The following is a 24,019-nucleotide window of genomic DNA, read 5'->3' as shown; positions in this document are numbered from 1 at the left end:
CGGAATCGCGCTCACACACGCGCGCGCGGCCCCAAATCCCTCCTCCTCCTCCGCCCTCACGCCAAAATAATCGCGGAGGCAGCGTCCCGTGCCGCCTCCTCTCTCGTCTCTTAGCCAATCAGAGTCCGTGTGCTGCGAGCGCCGGCGTCTCGGCTCCCCTTCCTCTCCTCCGCCTGCCCGCCCTCGAGAGGCTGTCTCGCGAGACTCGAGAGCCGGCTCTGTTCCTGGTTGGTGGGATCGCGCTGAGAAAGCCGGGGCGGCAGCGGCGAGAGGGGGCCGTGGGAGAAGAAGAAGAAGAACTAGAAGAATAAAAGAAGAAGGACCGGCCCGAGTCGCGCGGAGCGAAACTAGCGGCGAGACCCGTCCTCATATATACATATATCGAAGCGGCGGAGTTTTCGAGCCAGGCCTCCTCTTGTGTGTGGACGGGGGTATCCATTATGTCTGCGGCGGGGCAGGAGAACGAGAACGCCGGCTCCCTGCCTGCCGGCGCTTCGGTTCCCGTCGCGGAGAACGCGGGGGCGGGCGCCGCCGAGGGGCCGCCCGGAGGAGACGCCGAAGGAGCGGTGAGGAAACAAAAAGGGAAACGGCGCCCGGATGAGGGGGTGGGGAGGGGGGCAGCGGCGAAGGGGTGAAGCTCCTCGTCGTCGGTTCTTGCCCGGTCGGTGAGGAGGCTCTTCGCTCGCCCTATTCGGCGGTGGGGGGGGGGGCAGGAGTCGCTGCGCCGGTCCAGTGCCGCCCCCTCAGCGCGCTTCTCCTTCGACCGGAGCGTCGGTTGTAGCCGCCGCGTCTCTCGTCGGCGGTGCCTCAGAGCGGCCGGGTTGGGCCCCAGCCGAGCCGCGTGGGGCTGAGACAATAGCAAGGAGGAGGAGGAGAGAGAGGAGGCGGAGGAGGAGCGGCGGCTCCTCTCAGAAGCGCCTCGGGAAGCTCCGCCAACGTGCGTTGGGTCTTCGCCTCAGGAGCGCGTCCCGCCCTCGCTTTCCCCCTCTGAGGAAGGCGGGCGCGTTGGTTGGCACCTCCAGCGACGAGACTCCTTCCTTCCTTTCTCCCGGAGGCGGGATCCTCCGCTGCTTCTTTGCCGTGGCAAGCGGCCCGACAAAGCAAGCAACTGAGCGCTAACGGAGGGGGAGGAAGGGGGCGCACAGATCCCTCCGAGGGAAGCGGCCTCCCTCTCCGCACACACCGCGATCCCCTCAAACGGCCCAATCCTTAAAGGTGTTCTTTGTCGGAAGCGAGTCTCAAAGAAGTGAAATCAGGATGGACTACGCACGAAAGTTACCCTACTTGCAAACTGGGTCGATTAGTGAATTCGTTGCTTCCAATGCGTGCACGCAGTTTGAAGGGTTGTTTTGGTTCTGTGGTGGGGATACGACACAAAAGGCCTGCTTGGGTTTTTTAGGTGGTTATAGGTCTTTCATGCTTGTGTGTCTGGTACAAAGCCAGAGTGGTTGGCCTTCCATTAGGATACTTTGATATAACAAGTGGCCCATCAGGCCCGGTCAGATGTTCTCAGGTAGAATGGATAACGATAGATATTTTGTGCCCACGAAAAGAATGAAAAGTCATTTGTGAAAAGTCAATTGTATGCGTTTACCCCACCACCAATGGTGATGTTGCATACATTTTCTTTTGTTTGGTACCATGTTGTATTATCATTTGTGCACCTGTTTCTAGTTTATATACATTTTCCAAATATGGGACTGTTAAAAACCTGATCCTACTGTTTTCAAAAGGACTTACTTCCTGGTACTTGCAGCCTCATAGTTTTGTCTTCGGTGTTTTTCTGTTCTGTTGTGTAATCTTGCCTTATATAACTATATTGGCGGTTAATATACAGCAACAGCTAATAGACTAAAAGTTCTACTCATACAGACAAACACAAGGGCTGCAAATTGTTGAACCACCTGATTTAAACAAGGGGGGCGTTATAATAACAACAGGTAGTGGGTGCCTTGTATGGTTTCACACACCATTGTGTTGTGAAGCTGATCATTTTACCTTAACATGTTGAGGGATCAAGTGGGGTCCTTCACCTGCTGCAGCTCAGGAATTTGTTTTAAGTTCCATAGCCATGGGAATAGGACAGAACCCTGAAGAACATCACTAACTAACAGCCAAGGTTCAAACAGGAATCCCTCAGCGCCGCCTTCTAGGTTTGCCCCTCCAGAAAGGAACAGAGCCATTGTAAAATAGTGCCCCCAAGTCCCATCTCAGAAAGGAGACTCAGAAGGATACCATGATTGATGGTGTAAAAGCCACTGAAAGGTCCAGCAGAACCAACAGGGACATACTCCTCCTGTACAGTTTCTTGCATGTCATCCATGAAGGCAACCAAAGCTGTTTCTGTCCCATAACCAGGCCTGAAACCAGTTTGAAATGCTCCAAGATAATCTGTTGAATCTCAGAACCACTAGAGTTCAGATACCACAACACACTCCAGTATCTTGCCCTGAAAGGGAATATTGAAAACAGGCAGCTGATTATCCAATATGGTGGGATTCAAGGAGGGCTTTTTCCATAGAGGTTTTATAACTGCCTCCTTTGGGCATGCTGGAACCCTTCCTTGTTATAAGGAGGCATTGACCCTCTCTTTACCCACTCAGCCATTCTCCCACTGGCCTTTTTAATGAGCCAGGAAGGTCAAGGATCTAGCTCTCACATTGCCAATAATCCTGTCCACATCATTGGGCTGTACAAATTGAAAAGTATCCATGCTCACCCTGGTTAAATACATATGTCATAGGAAGATAGTATGCTTCGTAATGGAGGTGCTGCTATATGCCTCCTTGATGAGAGAGTGGTCCCTACAGTCCCTGCCTGCTCATTAAGGTAGTCCTCAGTAGATCCAACTGATTTTAATAACTTCAGTCTAGTGTCAATTCTTCCTTTAGATATTGAAATGTGTAGTTTCTTTCAAATGCCAGGATTTATTTGCATGATACTGAATTAGATCTGGTTTTATAGGAGAAATGGATGGGAAAAGTCATCCCTGTTGACTCTTACAGATCTCCTCAGTGTCTTTCTTCTTCAAATATATAACTCTGATAACTTTTCCAGGTTGGCGTCTTAAAGTGATTGGAGCAAGAGGTGGCCCTGGGTTCCACCCCATGGTTGCTGGCTTGTGGGTTGTGCAAATGTTCCATTTTATTTCCTGTGTTACAAAACATGAAATTGTTGGTTGATATGGCTTGGAGACCTTGGGTACAGTGATATCAGTATGCTGCTAGTAACCAACTCTAGCTGTCATTGTTTAATCCTGGGAATGCAATTGAAGATTGGATGAACAAACTGAAACTTAATCCTGACAGGATCTGGATTTGGAACAGTTTGTTTGTTTGTTTGTTTATAATGCCATCCTTCATTTGAAGATGACAGACGGGACAGTTTACAAGACAAGGAATTTTAAGATTGTTTGTAACTTAAATGCCTTAAAAGGGAGGCATTATTCAAGCTAAATCCATTGCTACATCTTACCTCCTCAATATTACTTTAAAAAAAATATTGACTGGGGCCACAGTTCAGTGGAAAATGCCTTGCATGCTAGATGTCCCAGATCCAATCTCTGGCATCAATCAGGGGAATGCAGGTAGCAGAGCTGTGAAGAAACACATGTGTGCACATAAACACGCACAGAGCACCTGGAGGGCTGTTGCCAGCAGGAGTAAATCTACTTAGCATAGTTAGTGTGCAATCTGTGTGGGATGGGTTTACACTGCCCCTAAAAACTCAGCTTCATGGCTGGTGTAACAACAGTGACCAATAGCATTCTTATTACCGTACAAACTTGGGTATGCCCACTGGCTCCTTTTCTGGCCATGGCAATTCATGTGTGATGATAATCCACTTGGACTGCCATAAAGTGCTTCATGCAGGACTGTATTTGAAGACTTCATTGAAACTATATTGGCCAATTTAAAAACAAATACACTGGAGAACTGGTAGTCAGTAAATTAGCTTTTAAATAAAATGAACTCTTATTAATTATTTTGTTTGACTAAAATTTCCTTGTGACCTCTTAAAGTGATATGTATTGTTTTCTTTTCTGCCTTCCTTCTCTCCCCCACCCCAGGTTATAATTTGCTTTCACTAAATAGGCCATAGGGAAAGAAAATGTTTATATAGGTTCCGATAGCTATATAATAAATTTCACATTGCACTGGAAATACATTGTGTTATAAAGCCCCCCTACTGCCTTTCTTTCCCATCATACTTGTTACCATGTTACTATAGTACCTGTATTGAGTGGAGAATTAAATGCTGAAACGTACTATCTACAATATTCTTCATCTATCAATTTAAAAGTTACAAAATGTCTACTGAAACTTTCTGCAATGAATAATGGAAAAATATTTAGATTAACAATTTTCAGTAGAAGACCCAGTATGATCAGCAATTTGATGGTTATATAATTCTAAATTGGGAGAAAGGAATAAACATTGGACAGTCAACATTATTAAAAGGTACATGAGATCAAGACAACAAATGTTAATATACCATATTTTTCTGTGTATAAGACTAGGTCCCCCCCCCCAATAATGTCAAAAATCAGTGGGCGTCTTATACACGGATAGTGAGAGGGTGGACTGGTGATTGGTTGTTGTCCCCAAAATGTTGTCTTATACATGGGGGCGTCTTATAGATGGAAAAATATGGTAGTTTGTCATCTCTGTTGTTAGATTGGGTAGGCTGTTAAAAAAAAAGATCAGAAGTGATATCATAACTGTATAACCATGCCAAAAAAACAAAATAGTGGATATATGCAGCTTGTCATGAGAAACACCACTTTGGGTTACCTGCTTCTTAAATACTTGATACATTTGTGAAGTTTTGAGGTGCACAAAGAAAACAAAGTATCTCTCTTTAATTTTTATGTTCCAGGATGTGGTTGATGACGAATCTCCAGGAATACAAAAAGAGAACCAAGAACCAGATCCTACATATGAAGAGAAAATGGTTTGTAGTTGTATACTAATAAGTATTGTTTAGATGGTTTAGAAGATTGATAAAGATGTTAATCTCTTCTTGTCTGAGATTTCACATCACAATGCAAATAAGATTGCCACAGATCTCTTCTGTTTCTCATTTGTACCTCTTGCTTCTCCATGGCCTCCCCCACCTTGCACCATTCATAGGCTCAATGTGGTAGGGACAGTTGTGGTAATAACAAGAGATGCTTCCACAAGTCGAGTGCAATTACATCCTGGTCCCCCTTCTTATGAACTAGGAATTAGAATTTCCCATAAGGGGAAAAGGACAGTTGTGAAACATGTGACCTGGCACCTAGGTAAGTGATAGTTTTTGAAGGGCACTGATGTCTCCACCTGGGTTTCTCAATACCTATTACCTTAAGAATAAAAGGCTCTGAAAGAATGGAGAGAGCCAGGTGGGACCACTGCTGATGTTTAGAGACTAAATAGCTGCTTTTGTGTCAGGCTTGGACATCCTTTCCTTTCCTCTCTGCTTTCTCCTGTCCTCCCACCCTGTCTTGTCAGAAGGGTTGAAAGACAACTTGCATGACAGGGACTTGTGATATTTGCTGTCTTCTGTGCGTATCTGCCTGAGAAACAGAGAAGTAACAGCCAGACACTTGAGTATCCTGCCATGTTTCTAAACTTGCAAACATTGTAGGACATCCAGACAGCTTTCATGTTATCCTTCTCTATTATTCTGCCAGCGGAGAGTCAGAAAAGAAGAAAGTATATAGTCTTCTAGTCTTAAAGAACCTGTTGCTATGTTCTCTATTTGCATACCTGTTTCATCTCATGGTCTAAGCAGTTAATATTTGCTGTGTGGAAATTTCTGCTACCTGCTTTCTCCTGACTGGAGGAGGCATTCTTTCTTTGGAACAAGAATTATAAAATGCATACGTATAATGTACCTGGCACAGAAATGAAGTAAAATAATTATTTATGAAATGAAGTGAAAAATTTCAGATAATGACTAGCATTCCTACTAGCAGTGTGGTTGCACATTTTTAACTACAGGAAGGAACACACATAGCATCTCAAGCCTTCAGCAGTTAGATTAAATGTTCATTTACATATTTTCAGTTAATGGTGCATGTGAGAACTCAGTAGATATTAGTGTTTTTTAAAAACAAACCTCTGAACTTTGCTCAGCTACTCTTCAACCTTGGAGGGTTAATTAAAGATAAAATTTGCATCTCCCCCCCCCCCAGTAGAAACATTGACAACATGTTAGCTTTTTAACCATGGCAATGAACTTGATGTCAAAAAGAGTTGTCTTCAGAACTAGGGTTGAATGTTCAGTGTGTGTACATCTTTAGATGTTCTTAGCCTAAACAGGAAGGATGTTTTTAAATGGGGCAATATGTAGTTGATTCTGACATGCTGAAAGCTAATGTAATTCTAGAATCCTGCTTGCATCTTTGCTTATGTTTTTCATTCTTATTCCAGCAAACAGACAGAGCAAACAGATTTGAGTATCTGTTGAAGCAAACAGAATTGTTTGCTCATTTCATTCAGCCTGCTGCTCAAAAGACTCCAACTTCACCCTTGAAAATGAAACCAGGACGGCCACGAATAAAGAAGGATGAAAAACAAAATCTCCTATCAGTTGGCGAGTGAGTACTACCCAATCTGTTGATTATCACTGAAATTATTATCCTTTTTACAGACAAGTGTCAATCTAGAGCATAAAAAGTGGTGAGGTAGTTTTTTTTTTTAAAAAAATGAACTCCAATGTATAAGCACAATTCTAAAGAAAGCCACTTGTCTGTAAACTCTTTTTCTTTTAAGTTTATTCCATAGTGTAGACAACTTCCTAAAAACAAAGTCAATGTTTATTAGCATCACATGACTGGGGAAATAATCTTTTAAATACAGGTAAACATAGATCAGGGTATTTAGGTATTGCAGGGGTTCACAGATATTGCCTGGCTTGTAGCCAGCTCCAAATTGATGGCTACCAGATACTGCCTGTGAGGGGAGCAGGCTGTTGTTCCTGACCTTGTGCTTGCAACTCCACGAGTTCTGGGACAGTCTCCTGCTGCTCTTTTCAGTTTGGGATTGGAGAAGGGAATGAGAGCTCACTTCTGCAACCTGTCATTTACTACTATTTTCCTCTCCAGTTGGGACATGGAAGTGGAAAGAGTGGCAAGGGTCTTCCTTGTACTTGTGTTATGCTTCTCGCGCAATAAGCTTCTTAGAGTGTTTTGGTATACATGGTAGTTGCTGCATACTTAGACTGATGCATTGTTTTTAGCTACCGCCATCGCAGAACTGAACAGGAAGAGGATGAGGAGCTGTTAACAGAAAGCTCAAAGACCACTAATGTCTGCACCCGCTTTGAAGACTCTCCATCATGTATGTAGTGGCTTTTGCTCTTTGTGGTACAATATCAATTACTTACTGTATTTTTTCATCTATAAGATGCCCCCATATCTAAGATGCTCCCCATTTTGGGGGACTCAGATTTAAGAAAATGAGGGGAGATGAGCCAGAGTATAAAACGCCCCCTAATTTTTGACATTATTTTTAAAGGAAAAAACCTAGTCTTATACATGGAAAAATACGGTATTTTAAAACTAAAACGGAGAATGCTTTCTGCCAAATTTTACAGAAACCCTTACATTTGCCAAATATCGACCAACCAAAAGTAATTGCAGGTAATAAAAATGTAGTGATCTGTTTGGGCAGTGTGTACATAGTCTGTTTGGATCCTTTATAATACTTGGTTTATTCCCCTGGTGTGTTTCATGTTCGTTGCCAAGAGGAATTTGCTGTCATTACAGTGCACCAGCTAAACTGTGTGTTTGTTTTTTTAAAACGTAGACAACCGGGATAGCTTTCTCCCTCATCTGTGTTGATTGGCTTACCTATGGAAGTATTGTGCTGTAGCTAACAAGATGTTAGGACATTTGACCAAAACTTGAAGTTTGGCAAATCTGCAGGTAGAACTGAGAGAAACATTTCTGGGTACCCTAGTTGCTGTTGCAGCTGAGGCGTCTCTGGTCCTGGTGCCCCCAAGGATTTGCATCCTCACTGTTAGGATATATACTAAAATATTCTTATATCCTCTTGTGTTTTCTTCTTCGTCATTGGAAGTATTATTAATGGTGACGTTAACTATTTTATACTGTATACTGTTTTTGTTGCAGATGTAAAATGGGGAAAACTGCGTGATTATCAAGTCCGAGGGTTGAATTGGCTCATTTCTTTGTATGAAAATGGCATCAATGGTATCTTAGCAGATGAAATGGTATGTGCAACAACTGATTTTGTTTGAGATTATCAAATTTAAATTAGATGTAATTATACTAAACTGAAATAGTTACTACATTCTTTTTGTCAGAGTCTTTGTACTACATTGTGGCTACATCTGTCATTGGTTTAAACTAGATGCCTAACAGCAAATGCAAATAACAACAGTTCACTTTACAGTACATAATGACGTTCATATGCTGATTTGCCTCAGTAAAATCCAACTAGAGAATATCTTTTTTGCTCTGTGGAACAATGTAGGCTCTCAAGTTGCTGCTTTTCTGATTAAGAGTGTTTCACATTTAGAAAGGCCAATATTCTGAGACTGTAGGAAGATGTTTCCATCTGTTGGATAATTAGCATTCAAGAAGCTTGAGAAACTGGCATCAACATGTCCTCACTGCTTATTGTTCCTACTTCTGGCAAGCAGCTGAAAGTTGCTTCCGGACTAAGTTGCTTCCAAATTCAGTTTAAGTGATATAGCTTCTAAGGCATGTGACACGTTATATTGAGAAATGCAGCATGTAGTTGGAGAAGATGATTAAGAAAAATGTGCACCTGATAATTTGGATAATGGACAAATCCTGTCTAGCACAGCTGAAAGAGAAATTAAACATGCCTGTGCACTGATTGAAAGTTTCGCAAACATAAAGGTAAAGGGACCCCTGACAATTAGGTCCAGTCGTGACTGACTCTAGGGTTGCGGCGCTCATCTCACTTTATTGGCCGAGGGAGCCGGCGTACAGCTTCTGGGTCATGTGGCCAGCATGACTAAGCCGCTTCTGGCGAACCAGAGCAGTGCACAGAAACACCGTTTACCTTCCCGTTGGAGCGGTACCTATTTATCTACTTGCACTTTGACATGCTTTTGAACTGCTAGGTTGGCAGGAGCAGGGATCGAGCAACGGGGACTCACCCTGTCACGGGGATTCGAACCGCCGACCTTCTGATTGGCAAATCCTAGGCTTTGTGGTTTAACCCACAGTGCCACCCACGTCCATTTGCAAACAGACAGCTTAAAAAATGTGGTTTTAATAATAATAATAATAATATTTTTTTTATTTATATCCCGCCTTAAAAAATTTTAAGGGAATTAGCTGTGTTTGGATGTCTTCTTTATACATGTTCTGTCTTGAGTAGAGGACATTTCTATTGTTCGTTGTGTCTTTTTGGCTAGTAAGAATATTTAAGGGAGAAGACATATAACTCATAGAATTGGAAGGGATCCTGAGGGTAATCTAGTCTAACCCCCTACCTATGTATATATTAGTTATTTTATCTTGGTGACTGGAAACTTCTCAAGTTAACTTGATACATGTTCTGTTAATAGGGTCTGGGAAAGACACTGCAAACAATTTCTCTCCTTGGGTATATGAAACACTACAGAAATATTCCTGGTCCTCATATGGTATTAGTTCCCAAATCAACTTTACATAATTGGATGAGTGAGTTTAAGAGATGGGTGCCAACTCTTCGGGCAGTATGTCTGATAGGTGACAAAGACCAGCGAGTGAGTATGAACCACCTCAGTGTTTCCCTAAATTTTTCTGGGGTACTTAGCACATAATGCTAAACCAAGATTTAGTACCATGTGGATCACCTTGAGTGAAATATGCTTTTGTGCTCCTCCCTTTTCTCATTTTATGTTCCCAAGAGAAGGACTTCTGCTAAGTTTAGTTTCACTTTCAAAGCATCTTTCTGTAGCAGAATATACAAACCAGGGCTCTTAGTTTAAAACAAGCAACAGCTAAGCTAGGCAACAAACTATGTATTATTAGCAAACAGATTTCCAGAGACTGTGACTCAGGTTCTTGGATTCTAATGCACCAGCTTTCTTTTAAGTTCTGATGTGGTAGGATGGGGGAAAAGGACAGGTGTGCTGAATCAGGAAAGATGCCACCCAGAACCCCATATTCTCCACATCCCACAGGCTTTAATTCTATATCGTCCTGAATTTGCAGAACATTTTAAGATGATCTAGAGTAGGGACATTTTAAGATGATCTAGATGTAGCCCACAGGCTACATTTCGCCCATGGGGACTTTGGCAACATTCAATAAAAATAATCTTAAAGCCTTAAAAAAAAGTTTTTGTGTCATGCATTGTTAATGAAAGTGCATACATTATTAATTGTGTATATTACAATAAATATATTACAAACACTTTTAATTTATAATTTGGAAATTTAATTCTGTGTGTGGCCTGCAGCTTCTGTGTTGAAGTACTCTTGTAGCCCACTTGGTATGGAAAGTTGGACTGCCCTGGTCTAGAGAAATACTTTTAAGAACCAGCATCAAACCTGAGGTGACCAAGGTACTTTGTGAAATATGTGAAATAATAGTTGTATTTTTACAGTTTTTCAAATCATTTTCCTCCCTCTTATTAATAGGCTGCATTTGTACGAGATGTATTGTTGCCTGGTGAATGGGATGTCTGTGTAACATCATATGAAATGCTCATTAAAGAGAAATCGGTGTTCAAAAAATTTAACTGGAGATACCTTGTTATTGATGAAGCTCACAGGATTAAAAATGAAAAATCAAAGGTATTTTGAAACACCCAGTGGATGTAAATATTTAAATCATGCAAAAAATATTTCTGCAAGTTTAATATATATATATATGTATTTTTCTTTCAGTTGTCAGAAATTGTGAGAGAGTTCAAGACTACAAATAGACTACTGTTAACTGGAACACCATTACAGAACAACTTGCATGAACTTTGGGCACTTCTTAACTTTTTACTGCCAGACGTCTTTAATTCAGCTGATGTAAGGGTTTGCAACTTTTAAAATTCACTTTAATCTTGCCTATCAAATACTGTTGATTACTTATATTTGGTGTGCACATTCATGAGAGATCTCTTATAATGCTTGGTGGTTTGCGTATATAGCAGCCTTCCCCAACCCACTGACTGTGACTTATGGGAGTTTCTAGTTCAAAATGTCTGGAGGGCAGCAGGTTGGGGGAAGGTGGTGTAGGTGAAGTTTTGTTAGCCACAAAACTTCTCAAATGTACTTATAATTGTCAGAGTAAGATTATAGTTGATACAACAAAAGGAAGAATTAGTGAAAGCATATTTAGCTAGAATTATTTTTTTTTAAAAAAATACATTCTATGCTATGTAAATAATTTGAAAAAGTGGGAAGACTTTCTATTTGAGAGAATAACTTTTATGTATTTATGCTAATGAACAAACCAATGCAGGTCTCTAGAATCTTCAAATGCACATAAGGCAGAAATAATCCCTTATTGATGCTGATTGGGCTACCTTGTATTTGGACATGAAAATTGACTTATCTGGCTAGTGGCAGGTGTAATTTTGACTTTTTACTAAACTGTGGTTTGCAAATAGGAGCCTTGTGAACATTACTTTCCAGTGTAACTTTTCCTCCTCCCAATGCAGTCTTTACTTTGGTTCTGTTTTGGCATTATATGTGAACCAGTGTCAGCTGTGAAACTGGCATAAAGTAGGTTTGCAAAGCATTGCTGGGCAGGAAGTTGGATTGTATTATCCATTGCTTGTGTCAGTGCATGTGTTATGTGAAGTCATGGTCAGTGCAAGAAAGGTAGGAGTTGTGAGTTAATGAGTGCCTAGCACCTAATTTTCAAATACATATCTGAAGGGAATCTGCAGCATATTCTGTCTCTTAATTCATGAGGAACAGAGCCAGAACATTCTTACAACTTCGCAAGGAAAGCTTGAACGAGAAGAGTTATGTATGCTTCCTGAAAACTTGGACTTAGCCTTTGCAGAACTATATAACAACAATAAATACCAATTTTTGTTCTTAGACAAATAATGGGTAATCTTATTCTGAAATGTGACTGATTATAACTTTTTAATACTTCAATACAGGATTTTGATTCATGGTTTGATACAAACAACTGTCTTGGGGATCAAAAACTAGTGGAACGGCTCCATATGGTGAGATTTTAATTATACTATCAGTTAGTTTAATCCATTGAACTTCACAGGAATGTTTCTACTCTTCTATGTAACACAGTCAACTTTCTATATGCATTGTACTTGGGAGGTGAATAATTTTCTGCTTGCAAGCTTCAGTTGATATGTTACAAAAATTGATGTACTGTAGATATTTGGGCTAATAAGAGATTGGGTTCAATTGCCACTTAATATCGTTGGGAAGCCTCTGATACAAAGTATGGCACTGTATTTTGAGCCAGAAATCAGGCATACACTTGTATGTGGATGGAATTATTTGTTTGCATCTTTTTGTATCTTACATATGTATGGAATGCCTTCAGCACATACAGCCTGTCATACTGAAAGGGGGTGGAAAGCAATATAGTTCTGAAGTATCGGTAATGTGAATAAGTCTTTCATGTGTAGTGCTGCAATTTGAAGTAATGTGCTGCTTTTTGTGTTTTTGGTAGGTGCTACGACCATTTCTCTTACGTCGTATTAAAGCTGAAGTAGAGAAAAGTTTGCCTCCGAAAAAGGAAGTTAAAATATATGTAGGTCTCAGCAAAATGCAGAGAGAATGGTAAGTAATTGAAATTAATATATAAGTGAACAAAATCTTTTATCTTGCTGGTTGTGTATGAAACTCTTTGTGTGACATGATCCTCAGTTGCCTTACTCTTTCAATACAGGTACACAAGAATCTTAATGAAGGACATTGATATATTGAATTCTGCTGGAAAACTGGACAAAATGAGATTACTGAACATTCTTATGCAGTTGCGAAAATGTTGTAATCATCCATACCTGTTTGATGGAGCAGAGCCTGGCCCACCTTACACAACAGATATGCATTTGGTTACTAACAGTGGCAAAATGGTTGTCTTGGACAAACTGTTGCCAAAATTGAAGGAACAAGGTAACATGTTTATCTTACTGGTAAATGCAGGTGGGAAACTGCCTCTTTTCTTATTTGATAAGGTAGTATTTGCCCAGTTTGGGCTTTTTGTAGTGCCTTGTAGGAATATATTAGTGATCTTCAGCCTTTACTACTAAATGGAACAAGATTGGTGTATTGAGATCCTAGACAGTACTATACACAACTTGTAGGGTCTGCCTGTTAGTGAAATCCTGGAATCTTAAGCTTTATTATAGCAGTGAGACTATTCCTGAAGAAGCCTTTTCTGTACCCTGAACATTATTCAAACAATTGACTAGTTGCAAATATTCCTTTAGGTGCAAGGTACTGGAGTTAACCCTTTCTGGCAGCCCTTCTTCCTGGAGAAGTTGTGTACAATATTTCAAAATCATAGAACCTGTTCAAATATTTGCCTGTTGGTGTGGACCAGGGATGCGTCTTCCTCCGTCAATCCTGATGGATGGTCCACCTGTCAGTCATATGATGTCACCTCTGCAAACAATGATGAACAGCTGATCTAAATTGGTTTCATAGTTGCTTTATGCATAAAAATAGTATGTGATTGTGTAATTAATGTTTTTAGTTATGTATTTGATGTATACCTCTGGATTGCCATACGTTTTGCAGTTGTTTCTTTAAAATTCTTGAGTGATCACTAATTGGTTTGAGAGTGCGGTTTACTTTGAACTATCTTCTAAAATCTTGAACAGATTCGCGTGTCCTAATCTTCAGTCAGATGACCAGAGTCCTAGATATCTTAGAAGATTATTGCATGTGGCGAAACTATGAATATTGTAGGCTTGATGGGCAGACACCTCATGATGAGAGACAAGTAGGTGCTCAGAAGAATTAAGCTTAATATTTTTTCTATTTGAAAATTTATGAACCAGTATTGATGTACTGACTGACTCATTTTTTATATAGGCCTCCATTAATGCGTACAATGAACCTGGAAGCTCAAAATTTGTGTTCATGCTGAGCACACGAGCTGGTGGTTTGGGAATCAATCTGGCTACAGCTGATGTTGTAATCATTTATGATTCAGACTGGAATCCTCAAGTAGATCTACAAGCTATGGTAAGGTTCATAAGAATACCTTAGAAATCATGAACTTGAATCTCCCTTCTGCTTTGTTTTTGAACACATTTTCATGCTATACACGTTGACTCTACAAGAGCCTATTTTAAAATTGTACTATCTACTGTTGATCCAGGTTCAATGTTCTTGTATTGATTTACAAAGCCTTGAACAACTTAGGTCCAGGGTAACTCAGGGATTCCCTGAACACTTACATCCCGGATAAGACACTGAGATAATCTGCAGGAGTATCGTTAATTATTCCCCAAGTTGGCAGTAGCTGACTGATGTCTAACATTTTATATTGTTTTAATTGTATGGGTTATGTTCAATTTTTGTAAATTGCTTCTTTTTTATGAATTGCAGTATACAAGTACTTTTATAAATAAAAGAAAGTTTTTCTCAGTGTTACCATTTTTGATCAAGTTGTTCAAGATGTTGGCTTCTACATTCATATGAATAAATTTTAAGTTATGCAGAGTTGCATGAATATAGTTCAGTATACTGCTAGTGCTTTATTGTGGATAACTTAAATGCTGAGTTCTTTTCTTTGTAGGATCGAGCACATAGAATTGGTCAAACAAAGACTGTTAGAGTATTCAGGTTTATTACAGACAACACTGTAGAAGAAAGAATAGTGGAAAGAGCAGAAATGAAACTTCGCTTGGATTCCATAGTTATTCAACAAGGTAAATAGAACTTGGCTTTTCTTTCAACAAGTGTGCACAGTGATATTGGTTGATACTGGGTGTTTTTAGTAAGTTAAGAAGCTGTTATATGATGCACATTTTGTAGTAGTGTGTGGACATAACATAAGAAAAGCCCTACTGGATCAGACCAAAGGGCCATTTAGCTCAGCATTATTTTCCAAAGTTGCCAATTAGATGCCTATTGGAGCCTCATGGCATTGGTGCAATGTCTCTCCTGCTCTGTTTCCTGGCAACTGGTATTCAGGATACACTACATCACATACTGAAGCTAAAATATACAGTATTTTTTGCTCTATAAGACGCACCAGACCATAAGACGCACCTAGTTTTTGGAAGAGGAAAACAAGAAAAAATATATTCTGAATTCCAGAAGCCAGGATAGCCAGTGGGATCGCAGCGCAGCAATCCCATTGGCTGTCCTGGATTATGGGATAGCCACACGCAGCCTCTCCCGGGCAAGGGGAGCCTTCATCCTGCTGCCCAGGAGAGGCTGCATGCGGCTAAGGCTCCCCCAAGAGCCGCGCTCCCTCCTTGCGGAAAAGCCCCCAAGAGCCGCACACACACTCCACACACTCTTTAAAGGGAGCGCTGAGCAGAGCCTCCCGCCTGCATGCGCTCCATAAGATGCACACACGTTTCCCTTGACTTTTTAGGAGGGGAAAAGTGCATCTTATAGAGCAAAAAATATGGTAGCCTTCATTACTACTAGAAATTAATAGCCACTTCTTCCATGAATTTATCTAATCCCCTTTCGAAGCTGCCCAGATTTTAGCAAGAAATACTGCAGTTTTAAACTGCACTGTGTGAAGAATTACTTTTGACTTTTTTAAATCCAGAAAGAAAGGAAAAATGTTTAAGTAATCTTAGGGAGATGTATAACTTCCATGGGCTAAATCAGTACTATTAAATACTTTTAATTTACATAGAATTTATTGTTTTAGTGACCAATATTATTTCAGTTGCACAAAAACCAGGAAGTCTACAAAAATACCTTTAATGAAAGTGGTTTCAGAAAGTATGGTCTGTAATGATTATGAAGCTATTATCAGACATTACATGTTGCCAGGCAGAAAGAAAGAGATCCAAGTGTTTAAATATTACTTGTTTTCTATAGGTTATAGTGAAGTTCACCTGTTGTCTCAAGTATTGTGTATTGTTTCAGAAAATCTCTTTTTCTATGAAAAAAATAATGTAAACTGCACTGCATAGGCAAAAGTAGAGTGTTTAAAGATTGAGTACACTCATACTAATTTAATCAAAAGTGTTTGCTTAGCATTGTTGGGAATACAATAGAAATGACAATTCAAATAATAGCACTGCTTCTATGGCTGACCAGATTTCAAAACAGAAAATTAAAAACATTCTTATGACAGCAAATTTCAAAGTACTTGACTTTTAGTTTTACATTCTGTTTCTTAACAACATTTTTCATATTCAGGAAGACTAGTGGATCAAAATCTGAACAAACTGGGGAAAGATGAAATGTTGCAGATGATTAGGCATGGAGCTACCCATGTCTTTGCTTCCAAGGAGAGTGAAATTACAGATGAAGATATTGATGGTATTTTGGAAAGAGGGGCAAAGAAAGTAAGTTAGCATGTTATACCAGAATAAAATGTGAGCTTCATTTTTTCCAGGTCAAAATTTGAATACCACTAATAATGCTTTGTCTTGACTGCATGCAATTCTCATTTGGTTAAGAAGCATTAAGTTTTATTGTAAAAAAAAAATGGTTCTTGTATTTTTAGACTGCAGAAATGAATGAGAAACTCTCCAACATGGGTGAAAGCTCACTCAGAAATTTTACGGTGGATACAGAGTCAAGTGTCTATAACTTTGAAGGAGAAGATTATAGAGAGAAGCAAAAGGTAAATGGCTTTTAGTGACTAGAATTTCACGCAGTGTTGTTGGGATCTGTAGACTCGTTAATATTTCATTAACCAACAATATTGCTTATTGCAGATGGCATTTACAGAGTGGATTGAACCACCTAAGCGTGAGAGAAAAGCAAACTATGCTGTTGATGCTTATTTCAGGGAAGCTCTTCGTGTCAGTGAACCAAAAGCACCAAAAGTAAGCTAATTCATAAAGCAGAACATAAATAGAAAAAAGTTAGCTTATTTGCTATGGGGAGGGTGGGGTGGAATCAGTTTGTTAAAGCCTTTATTTTCCAAAATACCCATTTTGTGTAAAATTAAGCATACTACACAAGTCTACTACTCTTGACAGACTGCCATGGTAGGTCCTATTATTTGAGAAACATTTATTCTGCTGCTGTTTCCTTTGGCATGATTTGTAGTTTGTATCTTGTGTAGTTCTTGTTCTGGGGAGGCTGTAGTTGCTAATATTTGCCTGCTATATTAGTGGGCCTGATGGTGTAATAGCCTTGATTTCTTTTCTTTGATTTCTGTGTCTCTTTTTTTAAGGCACCACGCCCTCCAAAACAGCCTAATGTTCAGGATTTCCAGTTCTTTCCACCACGTTTGTTTGAACTGTTGGAAAAAGAGATTCTTTATTACAGAAAAACCATTGGGTACAAGGTAAATTAGGATCAATGTTTTGTTTTTCATCTTAATTTAAATAAATTTCTATTTTTTTATGCTATATAATTTGCCACTGGTTTATCTTATTTTAATCTTAGCAAAGTCAAATAATTTTTCATATAGAAAGCTTAGTTTAAGTATTTGGTGATGTCTGGTAAATTTTAGGTACCTCGTAATCCTGACTTACCCAATGCATCCCAGGCACAAAAGGAAGAGCAAATTAAAATTGATGAAGCTGAGCCCCTTAATGAAGAAGAGTTGGAAGAAAAAGAAAAGTTACTAACCCAGGTATGGTCATCCTTCTATGACATATTCTGGCTAAGTCTACATTTCATTTCATTTCTGTCTGTCAATACTACAAAGAGAAAACTGATTTGTTTTCCTCTTTAAAACTTGTTTTTGAGAAGCACTCAAAGTACTGTTTTTTCTTTTGTAAAACACTTTGAGGGTTTTTTTACAATCAAGTGGGGTATATATTTTAATAAATAATAATAAAACCCACTGTCCCCATAAAGGATTATCTTGGTGCCTTCTGTTTTTGATGCTAGACAGATTTAGTTTTTGTTTATTCCTTCAGATTTTAATCAGTAATTGTTTTTATGTATTCTCCTGATGCTGTTCTTAGTTCTTATCTTGTAGTAAACTACCCTGGAATTGTTTTACATTAAAAGGCAGTAGGATACAAATTTACATGATAAATAAAGCTTAATCTGGGTCACTTAGAGAGAACACTGTTTTCAAAGTTTTAACTCCCTTAAGTTAGCTAGAAAGTTCTCAAGGCAGCTGATGACCCAATCAAGCTATGTCTTTGAAAGAAACATGAAAATTCTAAATACCTATCTTGTTATTTCTTAAGGGGTTCACAAATTGGAATAAGAGAGACTTCAATCAATTCATCAAAGCTAATGAAAAATGGGGCCGTGATGACATTGAAAATATAGCCCGGGAAGTAGAAGGAAAAACTCCAGAGGAAGTCATTGAATATTCTGGTAACTTATGTTTTCTTGTGAGATGTTCTGTGAATGATTTTATGTCTGAATAGACATGCATGCTGTCAGGACTGCCTCTAGGTCCCAGCTCACAGAGGACCAACGCCCGGTTGATGTAATGTACAAAAGTCTTTATTGAAGTTTAGTTTCCATTTCAAACCCCAGAGCGCGCAGCCCTACGTCTTGACTCTAGATCGGCGAAGTCCCCTCTGAGTCACTATCCCTTCCGCACCAGTTCAAGATCCTAGCCCGGCTCCACCTCCTGCGCTGTTCCTTCCTCCTCTGGGTCCTTCTGCCCCCTGGGGTTTCCTCCTTCCTGGACTCTTCTGACGCTGACCCCCCTGAGTCTTGCCCTTCCTTCCGGCGGGCTTTAGGACCTGGCTCCCTATCCGGGCTCCCTGCTGTGCCGCTCGCCTGTACATTTGAACTTGGCGCGCGCGCCCAGCCGGTAACCTTCCTCCTGACCGTTTCCCCGCTCTCCGATGTGGGCGTGGTCAAACCTGACTCATCTCCTCTCGCTGGTGGTGAGAACACTGGTCCCAATTCCTGGGACTCCCCCTCCCTACTGCGCTCTGGTGGGGAAGCTGGTCCTGATTTCCAACTGCTGCTCAGGGAGTCCCCGCTGGCCCCTTCCTCCTGGGGTTTTCCCCCTGGAGCCCCCCTTGCCCTGGCCATCGGCGCTCCCTTCTGTGAATCTTCCGATTCGCTGGAGAGGCTCGTGGAATGACTCTGGCCACTGTCACTGCCTCCACCCCACTCGGATTCCTCCTCCTCACTCTCCATTTGCTCCCCCTCCTGTGTCTATGCTCCTGAACCCCTGACACATGCGTATACATGTCTATTAAAAAATAAGCTCCACTGAGTTCAGTGGAGCTTACTCCTAGGCAAGTGAGTACTTGACTATAGCCTAAATATCACTTTTGAGTTTTTTGGGAATTTCCCCCCATGAAATCTTAAAAACAACTGAGTCAGCCATAAAATCTGTTTTGAGATTTATTCACTGTAAAATGGATTAAAATGCTAGTTTTCTATTCAACAGGGTATTTTAAAGTGAATATTTGCCTAAATAAAGGGCGTGGGAAATAATTGACTGGTTGGTTCTCCCCATTAGGCCTGCAAATCTGCTACTGGCAAGCCCAGTGTCCTGCCCTGCCTACACCTGACATCATTTATAGTGTTTGTGGTGAAGGTGAAGGTGGGGTTTTCTCAAAAAGGCCAGTTGACAGTGCCTGCAAAGCCCCTTTCAAAGTACTTCATAAGTGCCTGATAACCCACTGGTTTCCAGGTGCTTAGGATGCACTGTGCCAAGGTGCTTTGCAAGCTCTGTGCCTCTCAAGCACAAGGAATGCAAAGCTTGCTCTTTTCTATGTGCAGCACTTCCCAAACACCTGGCAGTCAGCTGAGGAAGCTGAGGAGACATTTGATCTGGCCTGCCAGGCCAAAAGGGTTAACCACCCCAGACATCATGATATATCGCACATTGCACTATTTAGCTGTTATCACCCATCTCTATTCTCTAGCTACCTCTTCTGCATCTGGTTACTCTCACAAAGACTGCTGGCTGTTTTTCTCTGCTCTCTTCCACCTTTTCCCTGCATGCATCATTTTCTTATCCCCCCGCCCCCCCGTGTGTGCCATTTTTGCATCATTTTTTTTTTTTTTTTGGAAAAATGGTATTGCACATAAAGCTGCAACACATACATTATATAAGCATAAAATGAAAGTTCCTTGCACCACAGTTTCTTTCAAGGAGCTTGAGGTGGTAAGCATGGTTCGCCTCCCCCCATCCTTCCCGTTTCATCCTCACAACAGCCCTGTGAGGTAGGCTACGCTGAGAGATGTTGACTGGCTCAAGGTCACCTATTGAACTTCATTGCTGGGTGAGGATTTGAACTCATTTTACCAGGTCATAGTCCAACACTAATTGTTACATCATACTAGCTCTGACTTGTTTACATATCAGTAGCTATAAATTCATATTTATTTAACCTAATTAAGATTATGAAACGGATGAACTTTTCGTAAGATGTAACTAGCAATAATTTCCCTCCCCCCCCCCAGCTGTTTTCTGGGAACGATGTAATGAACTCCAGGATATAGAAAAGATAATGGCACAGATTGAAAGAGGTGAAGCTCGAATTCAAAGGCGGATCAGTATTAAAAAGGCACTTGACACAAAGGTAATTATATATTCTTTCTTTTTAATTACACTGACATTTCAGGGTAATGATATATTATACTACTAAATTTCATTTAAATGTTGTCTTTCCTATTCTCTTCAAGTTACTTTTTCTATATTTAAGAAGTTAAGCTTGACATGTCTTAAGTCACGAAACCGTAAAGTGCTCTTGGTGTTTCAAATTTAATTCTCCATTACTGTCTGAATAGTTTACTCCACTTCAAATTTGAAAACAGTCTATTATCCACAATTGGAAAGAAAATATAGCCCATTAAAAAGTGGGTTGAGTTTTACAGGCTGATTTTCTACAAATGATGCTTTCAGTGTTGCTAGAAAAGTGTAGTTATGTATAACTTAAATCATATTTCAAAGTGATATGGAGCTGTGGGTCATGTCTCTATCCTGCAGTACACTGATGCATGTCTAGCTCTGTGCATTAAATGGTTTCTGCTTAGATTGGCAGGTACAAAGCACCTTTTCACCAGCTGAGGATATCATATGGCACTAACAAAGGAAAGAATTATACGGAAGAGGAAGATCGCTTTTTAATCTGCATGCTTCACAAGCTAGGATTTGACAAAGAAAATGTTTATGATGAGTTGAGGCAATGTATTCGCAACTCTCCCCAATTCAGATTTGATTGGTTCCTCAAGTCTAGAACTGCAATGGTACGTATTAGTTTGAATGTATCAATGTCTTCTGAAGGGAACCTCTTCAGAAACTGTGTTTCAGAGAACTAGAGCTGTTGTCTTCCACACTGGAACCTGCTTTGGAGTTAGCAGCCATAGGCCAAAATGAACAAACTGTTTCAACTAGGGCCTTGTCTCCTGTGTACTTACAGCGTTTGCCCCTATTTTTGGCAAGTTTACCGTGAGGGTCTTTTGTCGGCTCACTCTAAAAATATGCACACTGATGAAGTAAGCTTACGTGGCTATAAGTCAAGGTGTCACATGTCTACTTAAAATATGTATAGGCTAACCTCACTAATGCTGTTGTCAGAGCTGCCTCTAGGTCCCAGCTCACAGAGGACCAACGCTAGGCTGTAGTAATGTACAAAAGTCTTTATTGAAGTTCAGTTTCCATTTCAAAGCCACAGCGTGCAGCCCTACGTCTTAAACCCTAGATCGGTGAAGTCCCGTCTGAGTCTCCTCCCCTCTGACACCAGTTTAAGATCCTAGCCCTGCTCCACCTTTTCCGCTGCTCTCTCCTCCTCTGGGTCCTCCTGCCCGCTGGGGCATTGCCCTTTCTGGACTCTTCCGATGCTGAGTCGCTTAGCTCCTCCCCCTGCCTCCGGCGGGCTTTAGGACCCGGTTCCCAATCCTCATTCTCTGCTGTCCCGTGCTCCTGTACATTTGAACTTGCCTCTCGCGCCAACCCAGTGACCTTTCTCCTAACCGTTACACTACTTCTGTCACTGCTCCCCTCTTCCGTGATACTGGCCGGATCTGACCTCCCCTCCGTTGTCCGACTCTCCGATGGAGGTGTGGTCAGCCCTGCCTCGTCTTCTCTCCCTGGTGGGGAATGCACTGGCCCCGATACTTGGGACTCTTCCCCCCCACTCTGCTCTGGTGGGGAAGCTGGTCCTGATTTCCAACTACTGCTCTGGGAGTCCCTGCTGCCCCCTTGCTCCTGGGGCGTTCCCCTTGGGAACCCCCTACCCCTGGCCACTGGCGCCCCCTTCTGTGAATCTTCCGATTTGCTGGAGAGGCTCATGGAATCCCTCGGGCCACTGTCCTCTTCTCCTACGCTCCCCTCGGATTCTTCCCCTTTGCTCTCCATTTCCTCTCTTCCCTTTGCCTCTGCTCCTGAGCCCCTGACAGCTGTATTCACCAATGTGGTTATTTATTAAAGTCCAGTGGTGCTGTTGGTTGAGGGACTTATGGGCCCCTTCCTATCTCTTTTCTTCCCATCCCCCAAACTGGGAAGCTTCTTAGTCACCTCTGTATATGATAGACACCACTTGCAGAAATCAAACCTATGACTGATTTTTCAAAAATGATATATACACCCTCCTTGTTAAGAGTTCACTTAATGGCCACAGCACTGTGCTAGTGGGCTCTACCTTGATCATATTCATTCTTCCCTCTACTTATGTAATGTTGGCTTTTTGTGTGTTGTGGCTACTATATAATTGGCCCTGTTTCCTTATTCATGACTCAGGAGCTGCAAAGACGATGCAACACCTTGATCACTTTGATTGAAAGAGAAAACATGGAATTAGAAGAAAAAGAGAAGGCAGAGAAGAAAAAACGGGGCCCAAAGCCATCTTTGGTGAGTGTAAAATATGAATTTGTTACAAGTGATTTATGTGAAGAGAACCTGTTGATTTTGGCACATAATTTGAAAACAGTCACTTTCTGTATCTGAATCTTTGACCAAATCATCCCCTGAAGGAACATGTGTACTCTGGCCTCTGTAGCGGCTTCCAAAGGCTCTCTCTGGGGGTTTGTGCCACTGGAATTTTGACTTTCTTTTTAACAGACTCTCTGTGCCATTTCAAAAGGTGCTTTCAAACTCCTCTGATCGAAAGTACTCTTCTGCTTATTCAGTGTAGTTCTCTGGTCCTTTGGATCATGACCAATTAACTTATGACTAATGGCTAAAATCTAATCTTTCAATCCCTATCCAGGTGCAGAAACGTAAGCTGGACGGTACTCCTGATGGTAGAGGGAGGAAAAAGAAGTTAAAGCTGTGAATTCTAAGTTTTTATCACTAACTTTAAAGTAGTTCTTTAATTTTACGGGTCTTCATAAGATGTACTGTACAATTCTCAACTATTATGTCATTAAAGGACATTGGGTTCATGTGTTTACTTACTGAACTAGAAGAATAGTAATGTAGTTTCACTTTTTTAAATAAAACAGCTGTGCTGAACTTTTTTTTACCATTAACACTTGAAATAAAAAATAGGCTTCATTTACTGGTCACTAACTTTTTTATATGTTGTCCCTTTCTTTCTGCATGAATAATGTTGAAACTCATGGCTCAAGATTTGTTGGGTTCAGAAGTAGCAACACAAAGTGGCTTTTACAGTTGTCTATTTTAACAGTGACCGAGATAAACCTAGAGGTGCTGACACTAATTGTTAATGTGGAGTAAGAAATAGGCAAAGAAAAATCTCAAAGGTAAGTCCAGTTCCTGAGAGGTCTGTTGCATTCACTTACATGCAAACATCTTTTGCAGTGGTTGGTGCTGATTGCTTGATTGTTGTACAAACTAGGCTTTCTTAACTTAACGTATTTTTCGCCCTATAGGATGCACTTTTTCCCCTCCAAAAATGAAGGGGAAATGTGTGTGCATCCTATGGGGCAAATGCAGGCTTTCGCTGAAGCCTGGAGAGCAAGAGGGGTTGGTGCACACCAACCCCTCTCGCTCTCCAGGCTTCAGGAAGCTCTCCGCAAGCCTTGGGAGCCTGGCGCGACTTCCCACCGGGCTCCCAAGGCTTGCAGACAGCAG

General features: G+C 41.0%; 1 protein-coding gene across 6 annotated transcripts; it reads left to right on the top strand.

Annotated features, from left to right (window-relative positions):
- On the top strand, positions 1–23,479 carry SMARCA5 (SNF2 related chromatin remodeling ATPase 5). Of its 6 annotated transcripts, none has more exons than XM_083755492.1 (24): positions 1–566; positions 4,879–4,953; positions 6,417–6,583; positions 7,225–7,325; positions 8,120–8,220; positions 9,553–9,732; positions 10,612–10,767; positions 10,861–10,992; positions 12,081–12,149; positions 12,620–12,729; positions 12,839–13,065; positions 13,776–13,897; positions 13,990–14,142; positions 14,699–14,831; positions 16,291–16,439; positions 16,601–16,720; positions 16,815–16,925; positions 17,279–17,392; positions 17,561–17,683; positions 18,252–18,384; positions 20,446–20,564; positions 21,019–21,231; positions 22,724–22,834; positions 23,193–23,479. In XM_083755492.1, the coding sequence occupies exons 1-24, from the start codon at positions 441–443 to the stop codon at positions 23,256–23,258; spliced, it is 3,111 nt and encodes a 1,036-aa protein (XP_083611618.1). In that variant the 5' UTR covers positions 1–440; the 3' UTR covers positions 23,259–23,479. The 6 variants fall into 6 exon arrangements, 5 of the variants coding, with proteins under 5 accessions (XP_083611618.1, XP_083611617.1, XP_083611619.1 ...); XR_014568054.1 differs by having other exon boundaries at positions 133–566; positions 18,252–18,465; positions 19,238–20,564; XM_083755493.1 differs by having other exon boundaries at positions 146–566; positions 17,597–17,683.
- The last annotated feature ends 540 nt before the right edge of the window (positions 23,480–24,019 follow it).

This window comes from Podarcis gaigeae, assembly GCF_964106915.1.
Source record: "Podarcis gaigeae genome assembly, chromosome: 9".
NCBI classification, from domain to species: Eukaryota; Metazoa; Chordata; class Lepidosauria; order Squamata; family Lacertidae; genus Podarcis; species Podarcis gaigeae.
The sequence above is the reverse complement of the archived record's forward strand: the minus strand, read 5'-3'. Positions and strand labels throughout refer to the sequence as shown.

What these genes read in the sequence shown, in the direction of transcription:
- SMARCA5 (XM_083755491.1), top strand. Translation starts at nt 441, where the DNA reads ATGTCTGCGGCGGGGCAGGAGAACGAGAACGCCGGCTCCCTGCCTGCC. An exon ending in AATCTCCTATCAGTTGGCGA is followed by an intron (nt 6,584 to 7,224) that starts GTGAGTACTACC and finishes CATTGTTTTTAG; the next exon opens with CTACCGCCATCGCAGAACTG. An exon ending in AAAAGGCACTTGACACAAAG is followed by an intron (nt 20,565 to 21,018) that starts GTAATTATATAT and finishes GTTTCTGCTTAG; the next exon opens with ATTGGCAGGTACAAAGCACC.